General features: G+C 35.8%; 1 protein-coding gene across 1 annotated transcript in view; it reads left to right on the top strand.

Annotated features, from left to right (window-relative positions):
* The window catches only part of ETNK1 (ethanolamine kinase 1), a 47731-nt gene extending 32863 nt beyond the window's left edge, over positions 1–14868 (top strand). Inside the window, exons 5-8 of the mRNA XM_006184542.3 lie at positions 2461–2544; positions 4314–4474; positions 8698–8771; positions 9097–14868. Coding sequence (XP_006184604.1) covers positions 2461–2544; positions 4314–4474; positions 8698–8771; positions 9097–9169 — 392 coding nt within the window. The 3' untranslated portion in view covers positions 9170–14868. The remainder of the gene's footprint in view (positions 1–2460; positions 2545–4313; positions 4475–8697; positions 8772–9096) is intronic.
* The last annotated feature ends 9121 nt before the right edge of the window (positions 14869–23989 follow it).

Raw genomic sequence — 23989 nt, 5'->3', positions numbered from 1 at the left:
TCTTGTTAGCTTCATTTTCTTATTTTTAAAATTTCATTATTTCTAAACTCAACATAGTATTTAAAAATAAAGGCTAGTTTTAATGAATTAATGCTACTACAAAAAGTCATTGCTAAAATGTTCATGCTGAAACAGATTTTAACTTTTGTTAAAATGATCTGTGCTTTATTTAAATTGTATGTACTCTACAAGCAGGCATGTTTTACCTGCCGTTTTATTTCTATTTGCCAAATTCTAAATATAATTTTGAAAATTGAAATTGAAGCTTTTGTTTATGTGGCAAAAGTAAGCTTCAGGACTGGGCTGTGTATTTTTATTGGCATGTAACACTTAATATGAGCTCTACAAGAATTTGTATTTAAAGAGCTAACGCAGTCAACAGCTGCAATTTAAAAAATTGTTTATTAAAACTGTTCAGTTGACTCAGTAATGTGTTGGTAAATTCTGTGGAATCCTAATTTCTTGAAGGTTGAGTGGATAGGTATTTCCCAAATCATTGTGTTTAGTTTCTTATTTTTTCTTATCCTTTTAAACTATCATTTCTTTCCTCCTTAAAGTGATATTTATTGTAAAGAACTTCAAATATAAGGAAAAAAGGTCACTTGTCTATCACCTGAAAAGAAATTAGTAGAAACATTTTGTTTGGTTTATTTCCATTCATCTTTTTTTTTTTTTCCCTATGCATTGTTTTTTTCTTTCTTCAGCATAATATTTTTAATAATCTGGATCACTGTGTTTACTGTTTCGTGTCCTTTTTCATATGACATTTGTAATGCTCCTGGTCATTAAATAATTTTTTTAAATGACATTTTTATCATGGCTGCAAAGTATGGTCTTCACCCTCACATTCCCAAGGGTACCTAGAAAAAAATTTAAAATACGTTCTGGCTTTTCATTCTGCAATTTAATAAAGTGATTTGGTTAAAACTTGTTCTGTCTTCCCATCCTGTAGTTTAGTAAAGTGATTTAGTTAACTTTAAGACTTTGTGTGGGATCATTTTTTTGTGAATTCAAGAATATAAATTGGTTGAATTTCAGTGGTTTATGTAGTCACCAACTTTTAAAGACTTTATTTTGTCAATATGAATGTAGATTTGGTAACTGAGCTTTTATACTTTGATGATCTCACTTACTTTACTCTAGACTTGACTATTTATAAAAGTTTAGAATTTTATATTAAATGCAGTTACAATAAATTTTTTTGCTTTTGTGTAAAATATTCCTCTTGCCATGACTTTTTTTTTTGTCTTATCATTCTTTTTCTGAATTTGAATGTGATCAGCATACATCCCCAGATTAAACATATAAATCTACATCAGCACATGACAGTTCAAAAGCTCTTTTATCTGGGGAAAGCCAATGTGTATAGACCAGGATTTTGTTTTGTTACCTCTGCTTGATGTTTTAAAAGGTAGTTCATATGCTATACATTTTCTCAGCATCAGCACTTTAGAAATGGTTCTTACAGCCATCTCTGTTCGTGTATCCATTTTAACTGTGAGCCTTTGAGTTTGTGATCCCCTGGTGCAGACAGTGACCCACTTTTATTTTTTTTTTTTAATGTTTCACTCTCTTTCTCTCTCTCTTTTTCTCTTGTCTCTCTCTTAAACAATAGGACCTGTTTCTTTGTTGAGCCAAATCCTCTATAGTACTCAGTACTCAAGAATGAAGTGTTCCTAAGCAGGAATATGTCCCTTGGGCAGGCAGAACAGGATAGTCTTTGGAGAATTATAATGAAATATGCATATATATATATATTTACCACTAATTTAGTTTATATAAAAATTTCTCAAGTTAAAAAAATGTTTAAAAGCAACTATACGTTTGCTCTTTTTAAATGATAAAACAACCACCTTAATACTGCTTAAGTATGCTATTGTGAACTTAATTATAGTAGCATTCCAGAAAAATTTAAGAGTTTGATAGCAACTAACTTCTTAAATTAGGGATGTTACATTGATCAGCAAGTGTTAATAGCATAATTGCAGGGTTCATAGAATTCAGGTCTTTGAAAGTCTATATTTTATTTCCATATGTAGATTAGCTTGTCAGTTCACTGTTGGAATATCATAGATTAGTTTTTTGTTTAAATTGCAGATTATTAAGTTTCCAAAGATAGGATTTACATTTCTAATTAAACTTGAATTTTTAAGTAACTGATGCCCCCATGTGGTTAAAGACATATTTTGCTTTTGTTTGAACTTGGAGAATGACTGAATTTTGACTTTTCTTTAGTGAACATTAATGTTCACAGAGAAGCTGTTGACCAAGATACATAATTTGAATTTTGTAAAGCTCATTGCCATAAAATTCACAGCCTTACCCTGTATTGTCTCAGAAGTGCATGTAACCAAGCACGTACAATGAGACAAAATTGGAAGCTGTTTAATTACAAATAGCATAGGGGTTTTCTGATCCTGTATGTGATTTCTTATGTCTTTGTTTTTGTGTCTCACATAGGTGATGTACAGTTCATTGATTATGAATATTCTGGATACAACTACCTGGCATATGATATTGGAAATCATTTCAATGAATTCGCAGGTAAAATCCAGAGGAACATGTTCCTCTAGTGGAGTAGCATGTAACTGAAATCATACTTTTGGAATTTTTTTTTTTTCTCTTGAAAGGTCAGCTAGGGGCTAGAGCAACAATTTTTATTTTCTTCCTGACCTTTTTGTTTTTGTTTTTTATTATTGAAGGAAAGAGGTGATGACTTCTTCTTTAATTTAAAGAAAATAAGAGAAAAATAATGATTATGGCTTTTACTAAAAATTGACATAATGCTAGTTGCTTCATAAATCTTAATCTAATTTTTTTCTTCACAACAATCCTGTAAGTTGGGTAATATTCCGAGTTTACAGATGAGTAAAGTAACTCACCAAGGTCATAGTAAAATACAAAGAACTAAGATTTGAAGCCAGTTTTTTCTCATTTAAAAGTCTTTGCTGTTTCCATGGTATACTTGGACTTTTGGAATGTTGTTTAATTAAAAAAGCGCAAGAATTTTTTTTTGTCATTGTCTATGAATAATTGGAAAGCTGATCATTTTTACCCCTTAAAGTAATCTTTTTTTACCATCAAATATAAAAGCTTTTTTAAAAATGTAAGTGGAATTAATTTAAAATACATTTTATGGCTATGTTTAGAAACTTGAAATATTCTAAAATTAAAGATTAGGAAATTCATCTGGATGGTTTACACCTAAGTGCGAATTTTTTATTGCTGAATTTGTATTTGCATACATTTACGCATTCATGTATTTTCATATGCTTTTAAGTTACCGGACTGTGGAAAGAGTTGGGGGAAAGTTTTAATTTACATGGTTTTAGTTATTTTCCTCCACCAAGCTTATCATGTACATGCCTTATCCCCACATACATGTTGTACATATAGATCTATAGGAAGGGAAAGCAGTTGTGCATATAATGAGATATCACCTTGCTAGTAATGTGGATAGTTACTGCTATCAGTGATACAAATGATACAGATGAAGTGGAAACTTCAATGATCTTAATATGATTTTGTGTAGAAAAAAAAATGAGCTAAAACTTGAGTTAAGTAGAATTTGGATGTGCAGATTGAAGAGAAAGGAGGGCACTGTAGGAAGGAGGAAAACTTCAAGGTGAGTATATTTCTGTAGGGTATAAAATTCATGATGGAGAATAGACCAGAGAAGTAAGTTTGGACCAACTTAGGGAGAACCTTGAATGCTAGGCAAGACACTATGAACTAGATGAGCATTTTTCAAACCACATCATGAAGTCAGATTTGCAAGATAATTATTTTAAAGCAGGGAATGGAAAAGAAATAGAAATTAATCAGAATTGGAAGGTATAGTTAGGGTAAATATTGTTTTGTGAAATTTAATGTCAAGTGCGTGTATAAGGTTTCAACATACAATGTATTTCTTACTCTGTGAGTAAATAGTTAAAAAAGTTTTAGAGCCACAGTTCTAGGAAATGCTCTAGATATTAATGTGCATAAGAATCTCCTAAGAATCTCCTGGGGTACTTATTAAAATGAAGATTTGCAGCTTCTGATGCAGGTGGTTCAAGCTTCGTTCACACTTTGAGGAAAAATTGAGGCAACAACGATTGTGGTGATCAGCTGTATTGTACATTAGAATTCAATTTGGAATACATGATGATTATTTGCTTTAGTAAATGCTGTTTACTCAGTTTATCTAGTATTTCAGCCAAACATGGAAACATCTAATAATTTTTTTCTGAAAAAATATGCAGATGGTGGGGATTATTAAAGCATGCAGAAGCTGTGTGTTAGACATCTCAGCTTACTTGTTCCCGCTTCAGGTGTGAGTGACGTAGACTACAGCCTTTATCCAGATCGAGAGCTGCAGGGCCAGTGGCTGCGTTCTTACCTCGAGGCCTATAAAGAGTATAAGGGCTTTGCAACTGAAGTTACTGAAAAGGAAGTAGAAATCCTCTTTATTCAAGTCAATCAGTTTGCATTGGTAAGTTTAAGTGTAAGTAATTAATGGGAAATTCTTAATATAATACTTAAGTATTCTCTCTGTGTCATTTTTTGAGACTAAAAAGGATGAATGGGTCTTTCCTCACTGTGCTTCTCATCCATTTAGTAGTCTGATGTTACATGTAAACTTTTTTATTTTTCACCTTATAAAAGATGTTACTACCAAAATGAGGAGGTTTTTGTAAGGTTTTATGTATAATGCTTTCTAGTGTAGAATCATTTACTTTATATTACATAAAAAATGAGAAATACAGTTGCCAGTACTGCCTGGACTGGTGGGAAGAGCTGGTCTGATGTTGTTTTGTGGTGTAGAATGTCCCCTGATTTTAGTCTTTTCTGCTGCAGAACCAAGCTAATTAAGGAGGAGAGTATGATACCACCCACAGATGTTTTTTATATCGTTAGAATATGCTGATTCTCAAACTTTTTGGTCTCAGAACCCTTTTATAGTTCAAAAATTTTTTGAAGACCTCTGCAAGATTTTGTTTGTATAGTTTAATTATCAGTATTTACCGTATTGGAAATTAAAACAAATTCAAAGTGTTTATTAAATATTTAAAAAGCTCATGTTAACATAAACAGCATTTTAAAAATGAAAAATAACTATTTTCCAAAACAAAAACACGTTAGTGAGAAAAATGACATTGTTATACTTTTGGAAATCTCTATAATGTCTGGCTTAATAAAAGCTGGATTCTCATATTTGCTTCTGTATTTCATGTCTTGCAATGTATTGCTTTGGTTGAGGATATGAAGAAAGTCCTGTTTCACACACATATGTTATTGGAAAAGAGGAGTGTTTTGCCTTTTCAGAGAATTGGGGATATTTGTGATGCTTCACTAAAGTTCGACAAGTGATAGTTTCTTTTAGGTTAATTGTAATGTGCAGTGTGGACACATCAGTTAGCTTTTTACTCTATTACAGTAAACTCTGTTAGTTTATCTTGCACTTTGAATGGCTCTTTTATCCAATGTGTGATTTTGTAATTTTAACATCATTCATTAGTTATTTGGAAAGTGTGGATTCATTGAACTGCATAGATCTTCTAAATGATGATACATCTCATTATATGATATTAAAAAACTGCATTTACTGATATCATCACCAGTATGAGAAAAGTACTTTATTAAGAAGCTGGTAAGCTCACAGAGTTGAATGCAGATTTTCCGAAGTTCTAACTGTAGGTTGAATAGTCAAAAGTCTATCATTGGCAACAAATGCTGTCAGTTATTTTCATTGAAATGACAAGTTCTCTTTTTTATATTTGAGAAGTGCCTGCCAGATACCCAAGTCTAATAACTCTAGTTCATGTGTCCGTTCTTTCAAGTAAAAATGATGTGCCATTAAAAATGTGCACCACAGCTCAGTCAGACGTATTTTTCCTTGGAACCACCTTCCTGTTTCGAAGACGCAGCAGGTGTGCTTTATGTGTTCTTCCCTCCCCCGTCGTCCCACAGAATGTGAGGATGTCATGTACTCAAGGGTGGAGATTTAATAACATAGTGTTAATGACTTCATAAAGGACACTCTTTAGTGAGACTGGATTTTCGCTGTGAGTGTGTGATGATGAAGAGTAAGGCTACACTGTTTGGTGCCACTGCCTTGACTTCTGTTAAGGTCCCAGGAGTTTCACCCCCCACTGCTTTTGAATCATCATTGCAAATGTTAATATAGTCAAAAAGACAAGTATCATATTATTATGAAAATAGTTTGGGGCCTCAGAACTTCCCATGGATTCATAGACCACTTTGAGAACCACTGACTTAGACTATCAAAAAAAAAAGGTATCTCATCTCATAATTTACTTCTCAATACCTGAGATATTTCCTTAGAAAGAAGACCATTGTAAAACATCTTCTTCATTTTTGTCATTCTGACTTCATATAACAGTTATATAGTTAACATTTTATTGAATGTTTTTTGTATGCTGAGTGTAAATACTATTATTACCTGCTCCAGTGTGTGTTTTTTCTATACCGCCGAGCAATTCTTGAATTCACAGCAGTCAGTGATTGGATGTCCTGTACATTTAACTCAAGTCTGACACTTCCCACTTGGAGATACTTTAAGAGTTCAGTCTCACAAGACTGCCCCCTTTTCCCTTCAGATGCCACTCACAAGTCTAGGGTGTTACCTGTGCTTCTTACTCACTGGCTATAAATGGGTTTCTACAACTCTCTCCTTGGGGGTCTCTTAATTTGCTAGAGTAGCTCACAGCACTCAAACATTTACATATGTTTTACCAGTTTATTGTAAAGGATATCACAAGGATACAGAAGAACAGCAAGACAGAGAGGTACAGTCGTGTTACCTGGGAACTGGGTTCACTTGCCTCTTGCTGGGTGTCGAGTCAGTAGACACAGCCAAGCCAAAGATTAGGAGAAGGAAGGATTTATTATTACTGCAGCAAGTAAGGAGAACACCAGGCATCTTTCCCAAAACAGTATCTCCCCCAGCTAATTTGGGGACGTTTTAAGCTAAGGGTACATGCATATTTATGAAGGGGCTTGAGCAGAGAATTCAGCATAGAATTGGGGCAAAGGGCAACAGAGTCCAAGCTTTAGTTTATTGAGGTCTAGAGGGTCAACATCATCATTCCATCTTCCACTGGGATGGGGGGCCTTAGTTCCCGCAGAACTCAGAGATACATTATGTATATTCCTTGAGGAGGAACTGGGACTCTGCTTTCTCACTGCTCTATTGGTTGACTGCCTTTTCTCTGTTCCTGCCATTCCTTTGTTCCCATAGATCATTAATTACTGAATTACCTTTTCATTAATTACTGAATTAGCTGTTCAAGGGCAAGCATTTTGGCCAGGCTTAGATCTCAGAATGACTTAGGCCAGAATGTCAAGAAAACCATTCCTGGTTCTTTTTCTCCAGGGACCCCCTAAACCTATCTGCTTACAGTAAGGTGAGGTCTGGAAATGTCCTGAGCACAGGAACTTCTATTCTCATGAAGTTTAGGGTGCACCACCCTCCCAAAATGTGCATGGGTTCTGGTTCACCAGTCTAGAAGCTCTCTAAACCCCCTCCTTTTAGGTTTTTATGGGTTCTTCATTACTTAGGCAAGATTGATTAAATCGTTGGCCATTGACTGAACTTAATTTCCATTCTCTCTTTCCCTGGAGGTATAGAAGTGGTGGGGCCAAAAGTTCCAACCTTCCAATCATGTGGTTGGCTCCCCCTGGCAGCCAGCCCTCATCCTTAGGAGCTTTCCAAAAGACACCTTATTAACAGAAACTCAGGTGTGGTTGAAAGGGGCTTGTTAAGAATGACAGGAATTCCTTTTACTTTCATGACTCTGGAACTACTTCAGGAACAAAAGGCAAAATGCAATAGAAGAGGCTTCCAGGTTCTCTTGTGCTTAGGAAGTTCCAAGGATTTGGGAGCTATGAGCCAGGAACAGTGGATGAAGACCAAATATATATCTCTTATTATAAATTGTCACATCTACATTTTACAGATGAGGAAACAAAGGTGCAGGGGGGTTAAGTTGCTCACAGCCACACAACTAGTAATTTTTTTCTAGTTAAAACAGAGTATTTCTTGGGAAGTGAAGTGTTACCAGAATCTTAACATATCATGTTTAACTAAAAATAGATTGCAAAGCACACACACAAGATTGCGGCACAGCTCCTAATCACACAGTCATGTTTTTAAGTCCTAAGACTCATTTTTCTCCAACTTAAGTCAAGTTATGTAACTTTATTATCACGGTTGATTCTGCAGAATTGTTGGGTCAGTAAAAATTGTTTCAGAAATTTGGCATGCCTTGAACATTCTTCACATTCAAGTACATCTTTTGTTTTTGAGATTTGGATTTTCCTTTTTGTTTATATTGCAAGTAACAGAGTCCTTTGATAATGTGTTTTATGGGAAACCCTGTTAGCGATTATAACCATTAAAAACAGCTAACCACGTCTGTCAGTGCTCATGCTGAGCTCTGCCCACACCGAGCAGGTTACAGGAACTGGGCTCTGTTGTTTTTAAGTGATGATGATTTACTACAATGTCTTTTGGACAAAAGTGATCAAAAACCACCCAGATAACTATTACCTATGTTTTAGACACTTTATATTAAAAAAGCGTCAAGAAAATGTGCATGGAGTTGATGAAAAAGAAAAAAATTAATAATGTGATATTTATTTTACAAAGAAATGCATTATCATAATTCTTGATTTTTCTTCCCTCCTTTTTAGGCTTCACATTTCTTTTGGGGATTGTGGGCTTTGATTCAAGCCAAATACTCTACTATTGAGTTTGATTTCCTTGGGTAAGTTTAATTTGACTGTATGCATTACGTTTGTCTCTACTTTTTTTTGGATTAACATTTAGAACTCACAGAGGACATTGCAGTTATTATTTTCAGTTAAATGTTATAAAGGTTGCATGCATTTAATTGGTCTGCAAAGAAATCTGGTAGAATCTGTTTAATGCTTTCAGTGTTAGAAAAATGTCCAGTAGGTGGCGCAATAAACTAAAAATATATCCTTTGAAAATTATAAAACTTAAAAAAATCAGCTGAGAAGGGTGAGTGGAAATAACGAAGGATTAAGATTTTTAGCTCTAATTCTGTTGTTACTCTTGTTTCTCACTAGGTATGCAATTGTTCGCTTTAACCAATACTTTAAAATGAAGCCTGAGGTTACTGCATTAAAAGTGCCTGAGTAAAGAAGACGTTTAACTATTCTGAACAATGCTTGCGAATCTTAAACTCCAAAAAGCCAATTATTTGTTAAAATTCTTTTAATTTGGTTATCTTGCTTTACAAATTATGCCTCCAAACAACCAATTTATTTTTTAAATAGTCCAAATGATGTCGAGAAGTATACCTACTGCTGTCAGTATGTGGTGGGTTAGAAGTTTGTTAAATCAGCAAAAAGGTATAAAGATGTCGATTTAATCCTTTGATAATTTAATCTATGTTATATGTAAATTATTTATTATGAATTTAACATGATTCTGCGACTGCTTCCATCTGTTTCATGTTTGTTGAGTGTAAGCAATGAAAATTTCCCAGAGAAATTGTTTTTTTAAGTTTTACTTTAATAAGATTGATTTTAGTAAGCATTTTAGATGTTTAGTATAACCTTTTTATTTTGACATACTGTAAGTAAAGTGAATCATTTACTCTTGAAATGCCAGGCACTGATTTAGGTAACTTAGGATGTTCATAGAAAAATATCTGTTTAGGAAAGTGAAATACATTCACGATCTATGCTAGTGGTACATCTTTCTGAAGTGTTAGAAAGTTTTTTTGGTGGGGGAACATACCTTAGAATTAAATTCCCCTCTTTCTATGTAGTCTGGCAGTGTAAATATTAGTATTTACCATATAATCCTGGAATACATATGATGATGTTATGTTACCAAAACCTGCATTAAATGATGTTTTCGTATACTAAATATGGTCATTTAAGTTACTAGTTACTAGTTACTACTAATTTGTTTTTAAAATTTTACTATCTCAAATTGTTTCTAACCAAAAAGTTTGCTTTCCTTATTGAGATGTTCTGTGTTTTGTTTGTTACTAAACAGTCGCTAGTAGAACAGTTGCTAATTTCTGAAGCAGAGGTAGAATGCATATTATCCCTGGGAACAAGAAAGTGTCATGTGGATTAATTCTTTTTAACCTTTCCAGATTCATTCCTTACATTTTGGTTTTATGTTTTAGTTTGGCTCCATGTCTTTAGAATGATAGCAGATGATTCCTTGATACACGTAGTTTAAGAGAAATAAGTTGAGGTGGTTAAAATAATTAAATAAGGAACTTTTAGAACATCGGTCTTGTACACGTAAAATCTGATACAACGAAATATGAGTTAAGCAGAAATATTCATGGTAGGAGAGCTTCTGTTTGTTTTGATTTCTTTTGCTTTTGTTTAAGTGTTTTGTTTGAGAGTGAGAGGATGGCAGTTATTATTTGGAAGGAAGTTAGGTTGTTGGGATAGATAAGCAGGCTTCAAGTTCTGAAGACTGCCATGTGGGGTTATGCAGTCATGGTTAACTTCCCTTAGAAAATTAGTCTGACAAGCTTTGCACTTTGGTCACATAAGTGCCCATGTACAAAGTTGGCTTAATGGATCTGCATATTCAGAATATGCAACTACAAATTTATCCTCTGAGAAATCTTCTGGGGAGTCTGATGTATTATTCCAAATGACTTAGAGTGTCAGATAAGTGCTTTGAAATACTTGGCTTATCTCAAGATGTTTAATGTTAATAAAGTAGGTAGAAACACTTACAGGCCATTTAAAATGGTAAATTCTAGTTACATGAATAGAATCTTAAAATCTGTTTGCATCTATAACAGTGTTAGACCAAGGTTTGTTTTCTACCTCCCCAATGTTACAAATGTTGAATTCTGTTTTTATAAACGATATTACTGTAGGATCAGTAGAATTTTATGTAATTAACTAAATGAAAGGAACCAACTAAACAATAGCTTTTTATGTAATGTTAGAATGGACTTGAAAAGTTGTTTTTGATGGAATTTTCATCTGTGGTTGGAACATTTTCTTAGACAATGAAGAATGCTTAATACTCTTGATTTTTTTTTTTTTTTTTTTTTTTTTTTGCTTTCTGACTTCTTAAAGTGCAGCGGTGTATATCTTGGAGAACTATGGGAGGAGAGAAGATCATTTTTCTACCTTACTCCATGTTCTTCAAACTGTTTTGAGTAGAGATTCACTGAGCCATTGCTGTAGACTGTGCGTAGCTGCGAGCTGTGATACTGTTGTAAGCGGTGCAGAGAGGTTCATATAGAAGTGAATGTAAAGGGGAATAAAGGCTCTCACTTTAGCCCCAGGCAGTGGGTGTTGGGAACAAAATATGATATTTAAAATATTTCCCCAACTCTTAGGCTAGATTTTGGTTATTTTGACTCTCCCACTTCGTATTCAGGTTTTTGGGATCACACTTAAGGCTAATAATAGGGTTCAAGATTGCTTCCCTTTTTATTGACCATTTAAGGGATTCTAAAGGGAGGACATCCCTCTAAAATTTGTCCTGTGGCATGCTGAGATGTCTTTTGCCTTTTTATGTTAAGCTAAGGAACTTGAATGCCTTACCTAATAACTTAACTGGTAGTAAGCTCATTGTGTAAATATGAAAATGGTTGTTAGCGAAGTGGCATTCATGTGTAACGGATTGTTAGTCAGTAGACCATAGTGGCCTGAATGCTTTAATAAGCAAAATTCCACAAATTTTGTTCTCTTTGTTCCTTACATACTTGTATGATCTTCTGACCAGTAATACTTGATGTTTTTCCCTCCTGACCTGATGCTACCACTGCTTTCTGAGAATCAGAGACGTGGTAGTAAATCATACTGTTCACATGATCATTTGAGATCAATATGAGCACAAAACTCATCAACTAGGTCTGCCTGGAATGTATATAAAAAAGTGTAAATAAAGATTTGTAAATTAGTGTGAATTGTATCTTGCATAGGCAATTGTGTATTGTTTTTTGCATTCTCTCCCCTTTTGTAGACATTTTTGTGTAAGGGAATGATCCAGCTCTTTGGCTTTAGACTGGAAATGGCCAACAGTTCTGGCCACACAGTGGGATAACAAGAGGAACTGGAAATAGGGTTTATCAATTTTTGTTGACGTCAGTACATATTTATTTAGCCTCTCAGTGCCTAATATGACTTTCCTTCGTTCTTTAGTTGGCCATTAGTTTTGAGGGGTTATATTCCTGCAAGCAGTAAATTAATACATTGTTAGGACGTCCATTTTTTGAGTCATAATTCTAAGCTAAATCAAATTGAAATTATAATTTCATGATTGCATACTGAAGTATTATTCTTTCTTATTTTCAAGGTTGTTGACCCTTTTCTACAAATAATCTTTGAATTTTTATATATCTCATTGTGAATCTTAGGTCCCATCCATACAAGAGATGATAAATAATAGCTCGTAGTTCAACTTAAGCATATGTCTCAGTTGGTTTCTCTGAGTATAGAGAAAAACCATTATGGGTTGTAAAAGATAGAAAACATGTAAGTAATCTTTTAATGATTGCTAATTTCATTTTTGCTGAACTGAAAAATATTTAACTTCAGAAGTATGTTATGAAAGCTCCCAGATTTCAAGGAAAAAGTTCACCCAAATACTCTTTTTAATTAAAAGTTAAAAACCTCGACTTTTAAATTTACATAGATACTTCTTTTTTGAATTACACAAAGCCTTCTGTACCATTTTTGAATTCCTTCATGATATAAATGAGAAAACTAACAGTTTGATTTTCTGCTTTAAATTGCTTTTAATAAGCATATTATACTGCATTCCAAAGTGATATAGACTTAAGCTTTCACTACTAGTCAGTCATTCAGTTGATAGACAAAGTTAACAACGCTTTATGCTGGGGGGGAGTTTTGTTATTGGCAGCGACTTGCACTACTTCACACAAAAGGCAAGTGCTAGCGGTTTTGCGCAACGCAAAGTGAATTATTAAGTGTGTGGTAAGGCAGCTTTATCTTTATTGAAAAAAACTGGTTTGCTCTGATTTTTCTTCTGTAGTTCACTAGATTTTAGAATGTCTTTGAAAACTTAGTTACATGTAAGGCAGTCTGTTTTGTTTTGTTTCTTTTTTTTTTTTTTTTTAAGAAAGACATTAGTTACATGGAACTGCCTGTGGTCCTGTTACATACCGCTTGTGTGAATACAGTGTTATGGATTGAGTTTGATGTCTTCAGACAGAAAAGTGTATCAATTATTTAGTCTTTGAAGCTTAGTCTGTAAATATGTTACTCTAAAAGAAAATGCTTGGGTTTGCATTACTTGAATACTTGAAAATTGAAATTAAGAAGATATATTACATAATGAATTAGATTTTCCTGAACAGTTTTTACACTAAAATTTTCATTTCTGGATCATATTTTGAAATGGACAGATTTCAACTATTTGAATAGAAAAAATAATGATGGCGCTTGTAGAAAATACCCCTTTGAGTCTGAGGCATTTGGAATTCAAGTTTGTAGTAGGTTTCTATCCTGAGATCTGCTTTCTCTTCTTTACTTAATGCCCTTACTATGCTTCTGATGTTATCAAATAGCAAGTCAAAATTTATTCATTATGCATCCTATGGCTTTTCTAGTTCTGAAAAATTGCTCTGTAAAATACTCGTAATCCCTAAATGTAGGCATATTTTTGTTTACATCTTGCCTGTTAATGGATAAATACCATTAATCATTTTAACAAACCACTTATAAGGTGTTTATAAAAATTGAAAACATTACATGTTCTATTTGAACTAATAACTGAAGGGGTAAGAAAAATCTGGCTGATTTGAATTGGTCCATTAGTTACATTTCAAAACTCTTAAGAAAAGGACTTTGATAGGTTGAGACCTGATGGTATCCAGGTGAACCAGCTCCTGTGAACTGGAAAAGACCCCCTAAGAAGCAGTGGAGGAATTGAGAGTATTTACACGGTAGTGGTGTGCTGCTGCTTAGATTACGTAGTGACACACTGAAATTTTCACTGTCCAGTAATCTGAAGAAGTTTCCTGCTACTTATGTGTACTTAAAGTAACTATAGTTTGGTGGAATCTGCAAAGAGGAAACGTTTCAACTCTACTGTATTTAGGAGCATTTGTATAGCTGTGTGAAGTTTCCACAATATGTTAAAATACACTGTTATTTTAAGAAAGAAGACCTGGCATTATTCCATGTTCTTATAAGATAACGTCCTTATCAGTTTCAGAAGAAAAAAACAAAATAATTGTCATTGCATTTGCTGTATGTTGAATTGGGAAATTGCGACCTAGAGGTTAAAATTGTGTTTATTAAATGTGAACCACAGTAGTATAATGCTGCTCTGTATATACTGTGAGTGCTACAGATAGTCTCAGCACTGACAATGTATCGATACCTCTCAAATGAACGCAGCGTTTGATGTAGGTGTTCTGATACGCCTCGGAAAGTATCTGAGTGTCTGAGAACTTGTTCATCTGTTTGGTAATGAAGATACTTCCTGTTTTTTTTTTTTGTTGTTGTTGTTGTTGTTATTGCATATTTTCATGTTTAAAACTTAATTTTTACATTTTTACTACTGTTAATTTAAGTAAAATTTGTTCTGTGGTTAAAATGGGGTTGCCAGTGAAGGTAATTAAAAACAACCCCATTCATGTAACTGCTTAAATAAAAATACATTCTTGCTATGTGTTCATAAACTTTTAATGAATCTGTTTGTATTTCTGTTTAAATATAAGTGATGTTCAGGCTTTATTTCTGTTTCATAAGGCCTTTTACCATTGATTAAATGAAGGAATGTATCTTTTTGAAGAGATTTATATTCTGTAAATAAAAATTGTAACAATAAAGTTGGGTTCTAACTGCTTGTATCCATAAATCTTGTTACTTCAACTTATTTTGTGGTTTTCCTTTTGTAGAAAAACAAAACTTCTCAAAGTTAGTGCATAACTATTTGTATATCTGAAGTGATTCTTTACATTCCTAATTCTCTGGTTTTATAGTGTTAAAAAGTTTTCAGAAAGTTTTACTTTTGAAAATTTGATTGATAGAGTATAGAATATTGTATCACTTATGAACAAATTCTGTTTACCTAGTTTAAAAATTCATTATTCTAACCACTGTACTTTGTGTCTTCACTGTGCTTGGGGCTGGAGGCACAGATGAATAAAGGCACCATCTGGGACTTCACATCTGTCTACGCAGGGACTGTCCATTCAACTAAGGTTTATTATGCTCCTTCTGATTCTCAGGGAGTGTGATCGATGGTGGAAATACAAAGATAAGATGTGATTTCCCCCTTAAGATAGAGTTTATCATGAATGTCAATTCTCTATAACAAAAATAGTCAGCTCTGTGTGTGTGTGTGTGTGTGTGTGTGTGAGAGAGAGAGAGAGAGAGAGAGTTATAGAATGTTTCCCAGTTTGGGTTTTTCTGGTGTTTTCTGATGACTAGGTTGGGTAGCAACCACAGAAGTGCTGTGTCCTTGTTAGGGTATCCCTCCGAGGGAGTCACTGTTGATGTTCACTTTGACCACCTGGTCAAAGTATTGTTGTGTCTTCCCTGTCCAGTTGTTGTCCCTGTTGTAACTAGCAAGCAGTCTGTGGGGCATTGTGCCCCTTGTCAGACCCCAACATTTTTCGAGCACTTCCTTACTTTCTAGTAAAATAAGAAATTCCAGACTAATTTTGTACTTCCCTTCCTGAGCCCTGGAATCAACCGTTTTCTCCAAGGAGCCTGGTTCCTTTGGGGAGGAATAGTATTTAGAAACTTATATTTGAGACCCAGGGACGCTTACTGCCCCTGAGATGTCACTGATCCTAGGACCTGTTAACTGGCAGAGCAAGGAAACACACACACACACACACACACACACACACACACACACACACACACACTCAGATATAAATAATGTTTTAAAAGTCATGTGTCCTTGCTGACACCTCTAATTTCTGATTCAACTTCAGAGTTGCCTCTCCCATTTCATACTTTCCTCCTTTTTCCTTACTCTGATAATACAGGTTTGTATTTTTGTTAAGAATACCATAGAAATGTGCCCTTCTAACTGTATTATATGAGGCATAAGATGTTTATATGTATGTTACTAGTGATTTTAACCTTAGTTACCTGATTAAAGTGTCTGTCAGGTTTCTCCCCATTTTTTCCTTTAAATAAGTATCTCGTGGGAGAGGATACTCTGAAACTATGCAGGGTTGTTTGCTATTAATTTTAGTGTCCGTCGTCAGGTTTTGCCTGCAGCAATTGTGGTGTTTACATGATGTTGATTTTCGATTCCCCTTTTCTTCTATATTCGTAATTGGAGTTTCACTGTAAGGAAGAGCTGTACCTTTATTTACTTAAACACTTGATTTGTTTATCCAACCGTATCAGTAAGGACTCAAGAGTATTTAATTCTATAGGCTATAAACTATCACACACATTCTGTTGCTCGGTTTATTCCAGCTTGGTGATGGACGGCTCCTTCAAGTTGGCTGCTGTATTCTTTCTGCGTTGCCCACATCATTTTTTGAGCATTTCCGTTTCTGGCAACGTAAGGTGTTCCAAGCTAGGCTTGTACCTTCCCTGCCCCAACCCTCAATTCAACTATTTCTTCAAGGAGCCTTGACATTTGATTTTTAGAGAATATTTAGAAATTAAGACCTGGATACCAGGTGTGTCCATTGTTGGGTGTTACCGCTTCTAAATTCCATTAGTTTGACAGAATTAGGAAATGCTAGAAAAGTCACAGGAATAGTTCAGTGCGCTCCCATATATCCTTTTCCACGTAATTTGTGAGTTACTTGAGCAGTCTGCACACATAAATCTTTACCTCTCAGTACTTGTATTTCCAAAGACCAGTCTCTTTGGACCTCCTCCGATAGTTGGTGTTGGTTCAGATGAATATTCCTCTGTTTGTAGTGGGTTATTTTTCTTTTGCTCTCAAGACCTTCTCTTTTTAACTGGTTTTCAGTAATTTGATTATGCTGCATTTAGATGTGATTTTCTTTGATTTATTATCCTTTGGTTTTGACCATTTTGAATCCATAAATTTATCTTTTACTGAACTTGGGGAATTTTCGGCCATTATTTCTTCAAGTATATGTTTTGGCCCATTCTGCCTTCTCTTTATGAGTCTTTAATTACACGTGATTAGACTTTGTGAAATCGTTTAAGAGGTCTCCAGTGCTCTGTTCATTATGTTTCCAGTATCTGTTTTCTCTTTCCCAGACTGGATTCTTTCTGTTGGTCTGTCTTCACACTTCACTGACTTTCTCCTCCCCTCTAATTTCCAAACTGCTGTTGTGCCTATTCGGTGACTTTAAATTTTGTACATTATTTTCAGTCCTATAATTTCCATTTTATTCTTTTTAGAGTTTCTATTTCTTTTTTTAAAATTTTCTATTTATTCAGTATAAGCATAGTCTCCTGTATGTCCTTGAGCACGACGGTTCCTTTAAAATCCTTGTCCACAAATTTCAACAGTGGGTCATCTCAGGGACCATGTACTGATTTGGTTTCTTTTGAGTGTGGTTTATATCTTGTTTCCTTGTGCTTCTAGTAGTTTTGATTTGTTTCCTAGACATTGTGATTGATACGTTGTACAGACTCTCGACTCTTACGATCCTCTGAAAAGTATTGATTTTGTTTGTTTTAGCAGGCGTATAACTAGACTGTACTCAAACCTCAAACTCTGGCTTCTCTTTGGACCGCAACTAAAATTTGGAGATTATGCCCCACATGTGTGTAGTTCAGAGGTCAGCCAGAGATCTGGGCAGTCTGTACACAGATTTTAGTGTCGTCTCTCTCTGGATCTTTCTTGGAATTTGTTTCCATACTTTCTAGCCTTTGAGGTTGCTTTGAACTCTGTTCTCTGGTTCTGCAACTGAAGGCAGCAGGTTTTTTGAGTTTTAGGTGCCTTGCAAACCTCTGACTTGTGGCTTGTCCTCTGGTTAATAAAATGGGAAACTCAGTGCCATTCCTTTTTTCTAAGTGTAACATCTGCTCTGTTTTCTTTTTGCTGTTGATTGCTTTCTAGTGCTTTTAGGTAGTTTCATATCTCAATTTTGTAATTATCTGTAGGAACTTTGTTTCAGTAGGAAATATTCCTCTATCATTCAGTGTGGAAATCTTTAATGTAGCTTTTTCAGTTGGGGATTTAATTGATACTGTAAATTGGCATAGATGTTAAAGGTCCTGAAATTTTCTCCAATTACCAACTTCAACAAATACCATATATTCTAACTTGCAGTGTTTTAATTAATTTTCAGAAATTGCATAATTTGTATGTGTTTCTCTTCTTACCCAAGTTGTTTAATAGAAAGTTGTTTAATTTCTAAGTGGAATGGCCTTTTTAGTTTTGAGTTTGTTCTTAAGAACATATCTGAATTTATTCCATTGCAATCAGAGAGTGTTGCTACTTCCACTTTATGGTAGCTATTGATGTTCTGACCTAACATATGATCCACTCTGGGGAATGTTCCCTTTGTCCTTGGGAAGAAGGTATATTCTCTGTTGTCAGTGGGTGGTGTTATACACACAGCTATGCGTGTATGTGTTTTATATATATATTTATGTACATGTGTGTATACACACAGTCTATCCTCATTACTCATGGATTCCATATCTGTGAGTTTGCCTGACTGCTAAAATTTATAACCCGAAGCCAGTTTTTGGGGCACTTTTCTTGCCATTTGCGGACACATGCCTGGGCAGAGTGATGAAAAATGTGAGGCACCTGACACTTAAATTCCCAGCTAAGGTTGAACAAGCTGATACTCTGCCTTTTGCTTCAGCTCTCTTACCGTAAATGTTTTTTCACTATGTGTTTAGTACCACTTTTTTTTTTTTTTTTTTTGCATTTTTGTGCTTTTTGTTGGCGATTTCACGATTTACGACAACTTCCTTGGTCTCAGCGCTTTTCTTCACCTTCAAGTCCTCCCCTCCTGCCTTGTGCTTTCAGACGGAGGCACACCCATCTGCTTAGAGTTCTGGCACGTCGCAGTCTTGTTCAAAACTCTGCTTTTTTCCGTGCTTCTAACCCTCTTGACCAGGCTAATTCTTAACTTTGGTAAAGCTTTTAAAACCTCTGCAAACTGCTTTGGAAGTGTCACTTCCAGAAAGCTACCCCTGCTTGCACAAGTGTCCCTCCTGGCCCTTTTCCCTTACCTCACTGCAGCACCCAGGGACGCCTCTGATCAATGAGCTTATCTCATTATCATTGTTTATCAGTTTGCCTCCCTGAATAGACTCTGTGGGCCTTGACATCATGAGTCTCATATGTCTTTATGGTGTAATAACTTTACACAGTGCTGCGCACCTACTGGGGTTTCACTTTATGTTTGTTAGATGGATGAATCAAAGCACTGAATGGTTAGGAAAGATTTCCCATCAAGCAAAAAGTAAGTAAATAAAATATCAGTATTTGATCCTGGAGAGAGATGAACCTTGGAGATGACAATGCAAGAACTTTTCCCGAGTTGACGAGACACCTGGAAAGCTGTTTCACTGGTGAAGCTGTGCTTCACTACTTTGGAAGTCAGAAATGCATTTTATTTTTCACTGCATACTTCTGCACGTCTTGGTTTTACTTTATTTAGTTGAGCCCAAATTTAGAGGAGCATGTAGATATTTCGTTAACTGTTGTTGATTTCCTAGAGATGACCAGAATTCAGTGTTCTTAGAATCTAGCATGCCAGCAGCTTTTCAAGCCGCCCCCCCAACCAGTGTATATTTTTAAAAATGTATGTCCGTAACATTAAAATAACGAGCAGTGAAAGACTTGTTCTCTCTAGATGAGTTTCCATCAAAAGCTGTAATTGTTTTTCTCATAATATTGAGTAATGTCAGTAAAACCAAGCATTATTGACTTATACCGGAAATTTATTATTTTTTGAAAGTGGCCATCATTAATAATTTGTTATGCAGGCAACAATCTACTTTTTTCCAAAGATTCGGCAGTTGCGTTGGATTGTCTCCTGTTCCCTTGACACAACCTGAATATCACAAAAGAGGAATCGGCCTGAGACGACTCTGACATACCAAGTATTTTTACTGTACAACACAAGATCATGAATCAAACATCTGAGTTTCTACCACAATTTTTCTAGTTGATTTTCACAACTCCTTATATTGTAAATCTTACTAGCTGGAAATTATTTAGTCTCTTTTATAAAAACTGTATCTATTTAGTAATTAATTGATACAGGATTGCCTTTTTAATCTCACCACATTTTAAGAATCTAGCTCAAACTGTTCTTTTTTCCTCTTTGTAACACTTTGAAAAAAATTTAAAATTTTATTGTGCTTCTTGCAGTTTTTTTTTTTCTCCTTTTCACACGAAAGCAGAAGGCTGTGTAGGTGCCTTGTAAAAGGCTGTCGTGGTGACATCCCTAACAAGAACTTAAAGCAATCCTGCTAAAAAAGATTTCCAGCTTTTGAAATGGTCTAAAAAGAAAAATCAACAAGAAAGAAAACATAACCATGTGGCTACATTTGCCAGCAAGTTTCCTTCCTTGATTAGAGGAGCAGAGTTCTTTTCCTTCGTCTCACTGTTACCTGATAACTGTGTTGACAACGTCAGCTCATTTATCTTTTGCAATAAAAAAATGAAAGCTAAGGGGAGGTGCCTAGTAGCACCAGTCTTTGTGTAGGTTGAGTGGAGTTTAGTTTCTGTTCTGTTTCCTTGTCAACTCCGTATCGTCATGGAGACAGCCAGAAACTGGAGGGAACGTGTTGCATACTGGAAGGATCCCGTTCAGGTGGCAGGAACTCCCAGTGATGACCAGGAGTGCTGTGGGGTTGTTTTCTCATGTGTAAAGTGATCAGATTAAATGAGATTACCCCTGGAGTCTCTTCTGGTTCTAAAATGCTGGAATATGGTAACCAAAATAGTTTTTGAAAGGATTTCATGTAAAAATTAGAACTCTTTGGTATTATTCTGCACTTGGGCACGTCACTGCTCGTCCTTCCTTGTGCTCCCAACTTCAGCTCCCAGCTCACTCGGCTGGTGCCCGAACCGACTGTCCCTTTAGCTCCACCTTGTCTGAACGCTGGCCACCGCAGGGAGGTACCTTATCTTTGGAGGTCTCAGCCTTTGAGTTTTACTTCTTCCACTCTCTTATCTCTGAAATATTATGTAGGTTCCTGCCAAGTAAAGGCCATTCTGCTTAGCTTTTGCTGGGTCATAGAGTATGCGTTGTGTTTATTTTGACCAGCAAGTGCCAGATTGCTCTCTGGATTGTTCTAATGTTCCTTTTGTCAGTGAATAATGTTTCTGCTACATTTATATCTATCACTTACCTCATACAGAATATAAATATTTTGTCAGATATTAAACCTGCTACCATTGGATTTCCTAGATTTATTTTGGTTCATATTTGCCTGGCACATCTTTTTTCCATTATATTCAAATTTTTGTGTCTTTTTGCTTTGAGTGGCTCTTGAAGACAACATATTGTACATTTTAAATTCAATCTGAGAGTCTCTGTCTTTTAATTGATGAGTTAAAACATTTACTTTTGGTGCATTTATTGTATTAAAACTCAGTTCCATCTCACTGTTTCATTTTATGTATTGTATTCTCATTTCTTTTTACTCTTTACTTTCTGTTGTATATATAAAATTTACCAGGGCTGGGTTAAAACTTTTACATTCTATTTTTATTCCTATGGTGGTTGACCTTAATTTGTAGACCATGCTCATATTTGTTTATCCTAATGAAGGAGGTATTTGAACTTATCAATATTTGCATGTCTATCAATATCTATGGCAGATCTGGAAATACACTGCTCAGATCTCCCTTCTAGAAAGAACTTGCTTTGTGTGGAATGTGATTAGCTGGCAGCCTTCAGCTGTTAGCTCTTTTAGGCTCTACTTCATTCAAACTGACATCACACTTTTTTCAGGGCAGCCCCCAGCAATGGTACAAAGACCTAGCCATTTCTGCCCAGGTATGACATCTTTGCCACAGAAGTCCCCGTTGAGCTGGTGGAGACTTTGTCAGGTCAGCTTCATCGTCTGGAATTTCCCCCTGAGAAATCTGCTTCTTCCCCTTTCCTTTTGCAGGTGCCATTTCCCAGTAAGCCTTTTACATTCCAAACTCTTGGCATCGGTCCTTCCTCCAGTCCACACCTATGGTCCTGTGGGAGGGCCTGTATGGCCAGCTGAAGGAAAGAGAAAAAGGCATCAGCTTGGTTTATAGATGGCTGGCTTGGTATATGGATGTAAACTAAATGGGGGCAGCAGCTGAATTACTGCTCCATTCAGGGTGGTCTTGAAAAGCTGTGGGAAGGAAAATATTTCCAGTGGACAGAGTTCTGGGTCATACACAAGGGTGTCCACTTTGTGTGGAAGGAGGTGATGCTATATAAGGACTCGTGGCAGTGACAAGCCAGTCAGAGACAGAAGGAAAAAAGGTGGGAAGATTGGTGACAAGATCTAAGATAGAGACATAGGGATGGATATATGCGAGTGGACACGAAGTGTAAAAATCTTTCTTACATCGGAGTAGACACGAAGTGTAAAAATCTTTCTTACATTAGCCACGCCCTGGCTAGAATCCACCATGGAAGAGGCACTAAACATCTGAGCAGTTAAAATGGCTTGGCTGTTTGATGTTAGCCAGACTTTGTCAGTGACCACCCTAGGGCTAGCCCGGTGGGCACATAGATGAGGTGGCCACATTAGCAGTGATGAAGGATGAAGGCTACGATGGGTGAGATCAATAGCATGAATTCCTACCTACCAAGTTGGATCTGCTTCCTCTGAGTGTCCATGCAGCCAACAACAGAGAACGACGCCGAGCCCGTGGCATGGCGTAACTCCTCTCTACAGGTGTTACCTTCCAGAGACCCCTGGTACTCCCAACTCTGTCCCAGCGTCTCCTTCCCAGAGAACGTCACCTGGGATGATAGATCTGTCTTTTGCAAGAATATAGTATCTTCTGTGGCTTTTCCAAAAATCTATCATGCTCCTAAAACCACGATGTCACCCCTGTACCCTCTTTTCTCTCTAGCACTTGATCTTGCTTCCAATTTCACAAAGAATCAAACAGTCCCATCACGTTACATCTTCAAAACTACAAATATTACGTGTCCCCATCGTCTACCTTTCTGCAGCCTCAGAAGTAGAGACGCTCTGATGCTCTTTACCTCGTTCAATACCAGTGCCTCCTTCTGTGTCGCCTCCTTTATGTTCAATATTTCTCCTTTAATGGCTTTCCTCATAAGACATGAGAATGTAAGTCTCTTTTTGCCTTAAAGCGAACAAAATAATAATACATGCCTTGCTTTACGTGCACCCGTCTCTTTCAACTTCAGAGCCAAATTTCTTTAAAATTAGTGTACTCTTATTTTTTTTTTTTAATTGAAGTATAGTCAGTTTACAATGTTGTGTCAGTTTTTGGTGTGCAGCATAATAGTTCAGTCCTACATATACATACATTTATTTGTTTTCGTATTTTTTTTTATTGTAGGTCCCTATAAGGTAGATATTGAATATAGTTCCCTGTACTATACAGTATAAACTTGTTGTTTATCTATTTTAAAATTAGTGTACACTTGCTATCTCTACTTCTTCATCTTTGTATTTGTCAGTCAGAGTTCTAGAGGATAATCTGCTCTACCCAGTCCACCGATTCAAATGCTAACCTCTAAAGGAAACAGCCTCAGAAACGCACGCAGGGTATCCCTTGGCACCAGTCAAGTTGGCACATAAAATGAACCGTCGCAACTTCCTCTTTCATCTGGCCTGATTTTAATGTTTTATTTTTTGTTGTTGTTGGAACAAAAGAGTTTTCAGAATGAATATTTGATATGCCTTCTAAAGAGATGAGATTTTCATAAAGAAAATCACAGTATGAAGTTTTTGATGAAACCTACACTTAAATTTCCAAGCACTTGGGAGAATCGGTCTGTCCGCTGAGCTCTGCTGAGGCGAGGGCTGCCGAGTCTGGTGACGCAGATCCTGATTGCCCGGGCAGGCGTGTGGCCCGGGTGCTCTCTGTGCACCACCTCCA

Source organism: Camelus ferus, chromosome 34 (genome assembly GCF_009834535.1).
Source record: "Camelus ferus isolate YT-003-E chromosome 34, BCGSAC_Cfer_1.0, whole genome shotgun sequence".
Classification (NCBI taxonomy): Eukaryota; Metazoa; Chordata; class Mammalia; order Artiodactyla; family Camelidae; genus Camelus; species Camelus ferus.
This window is presented reverse-complemented; position numbering and strand designations above follow the sequence as displayed.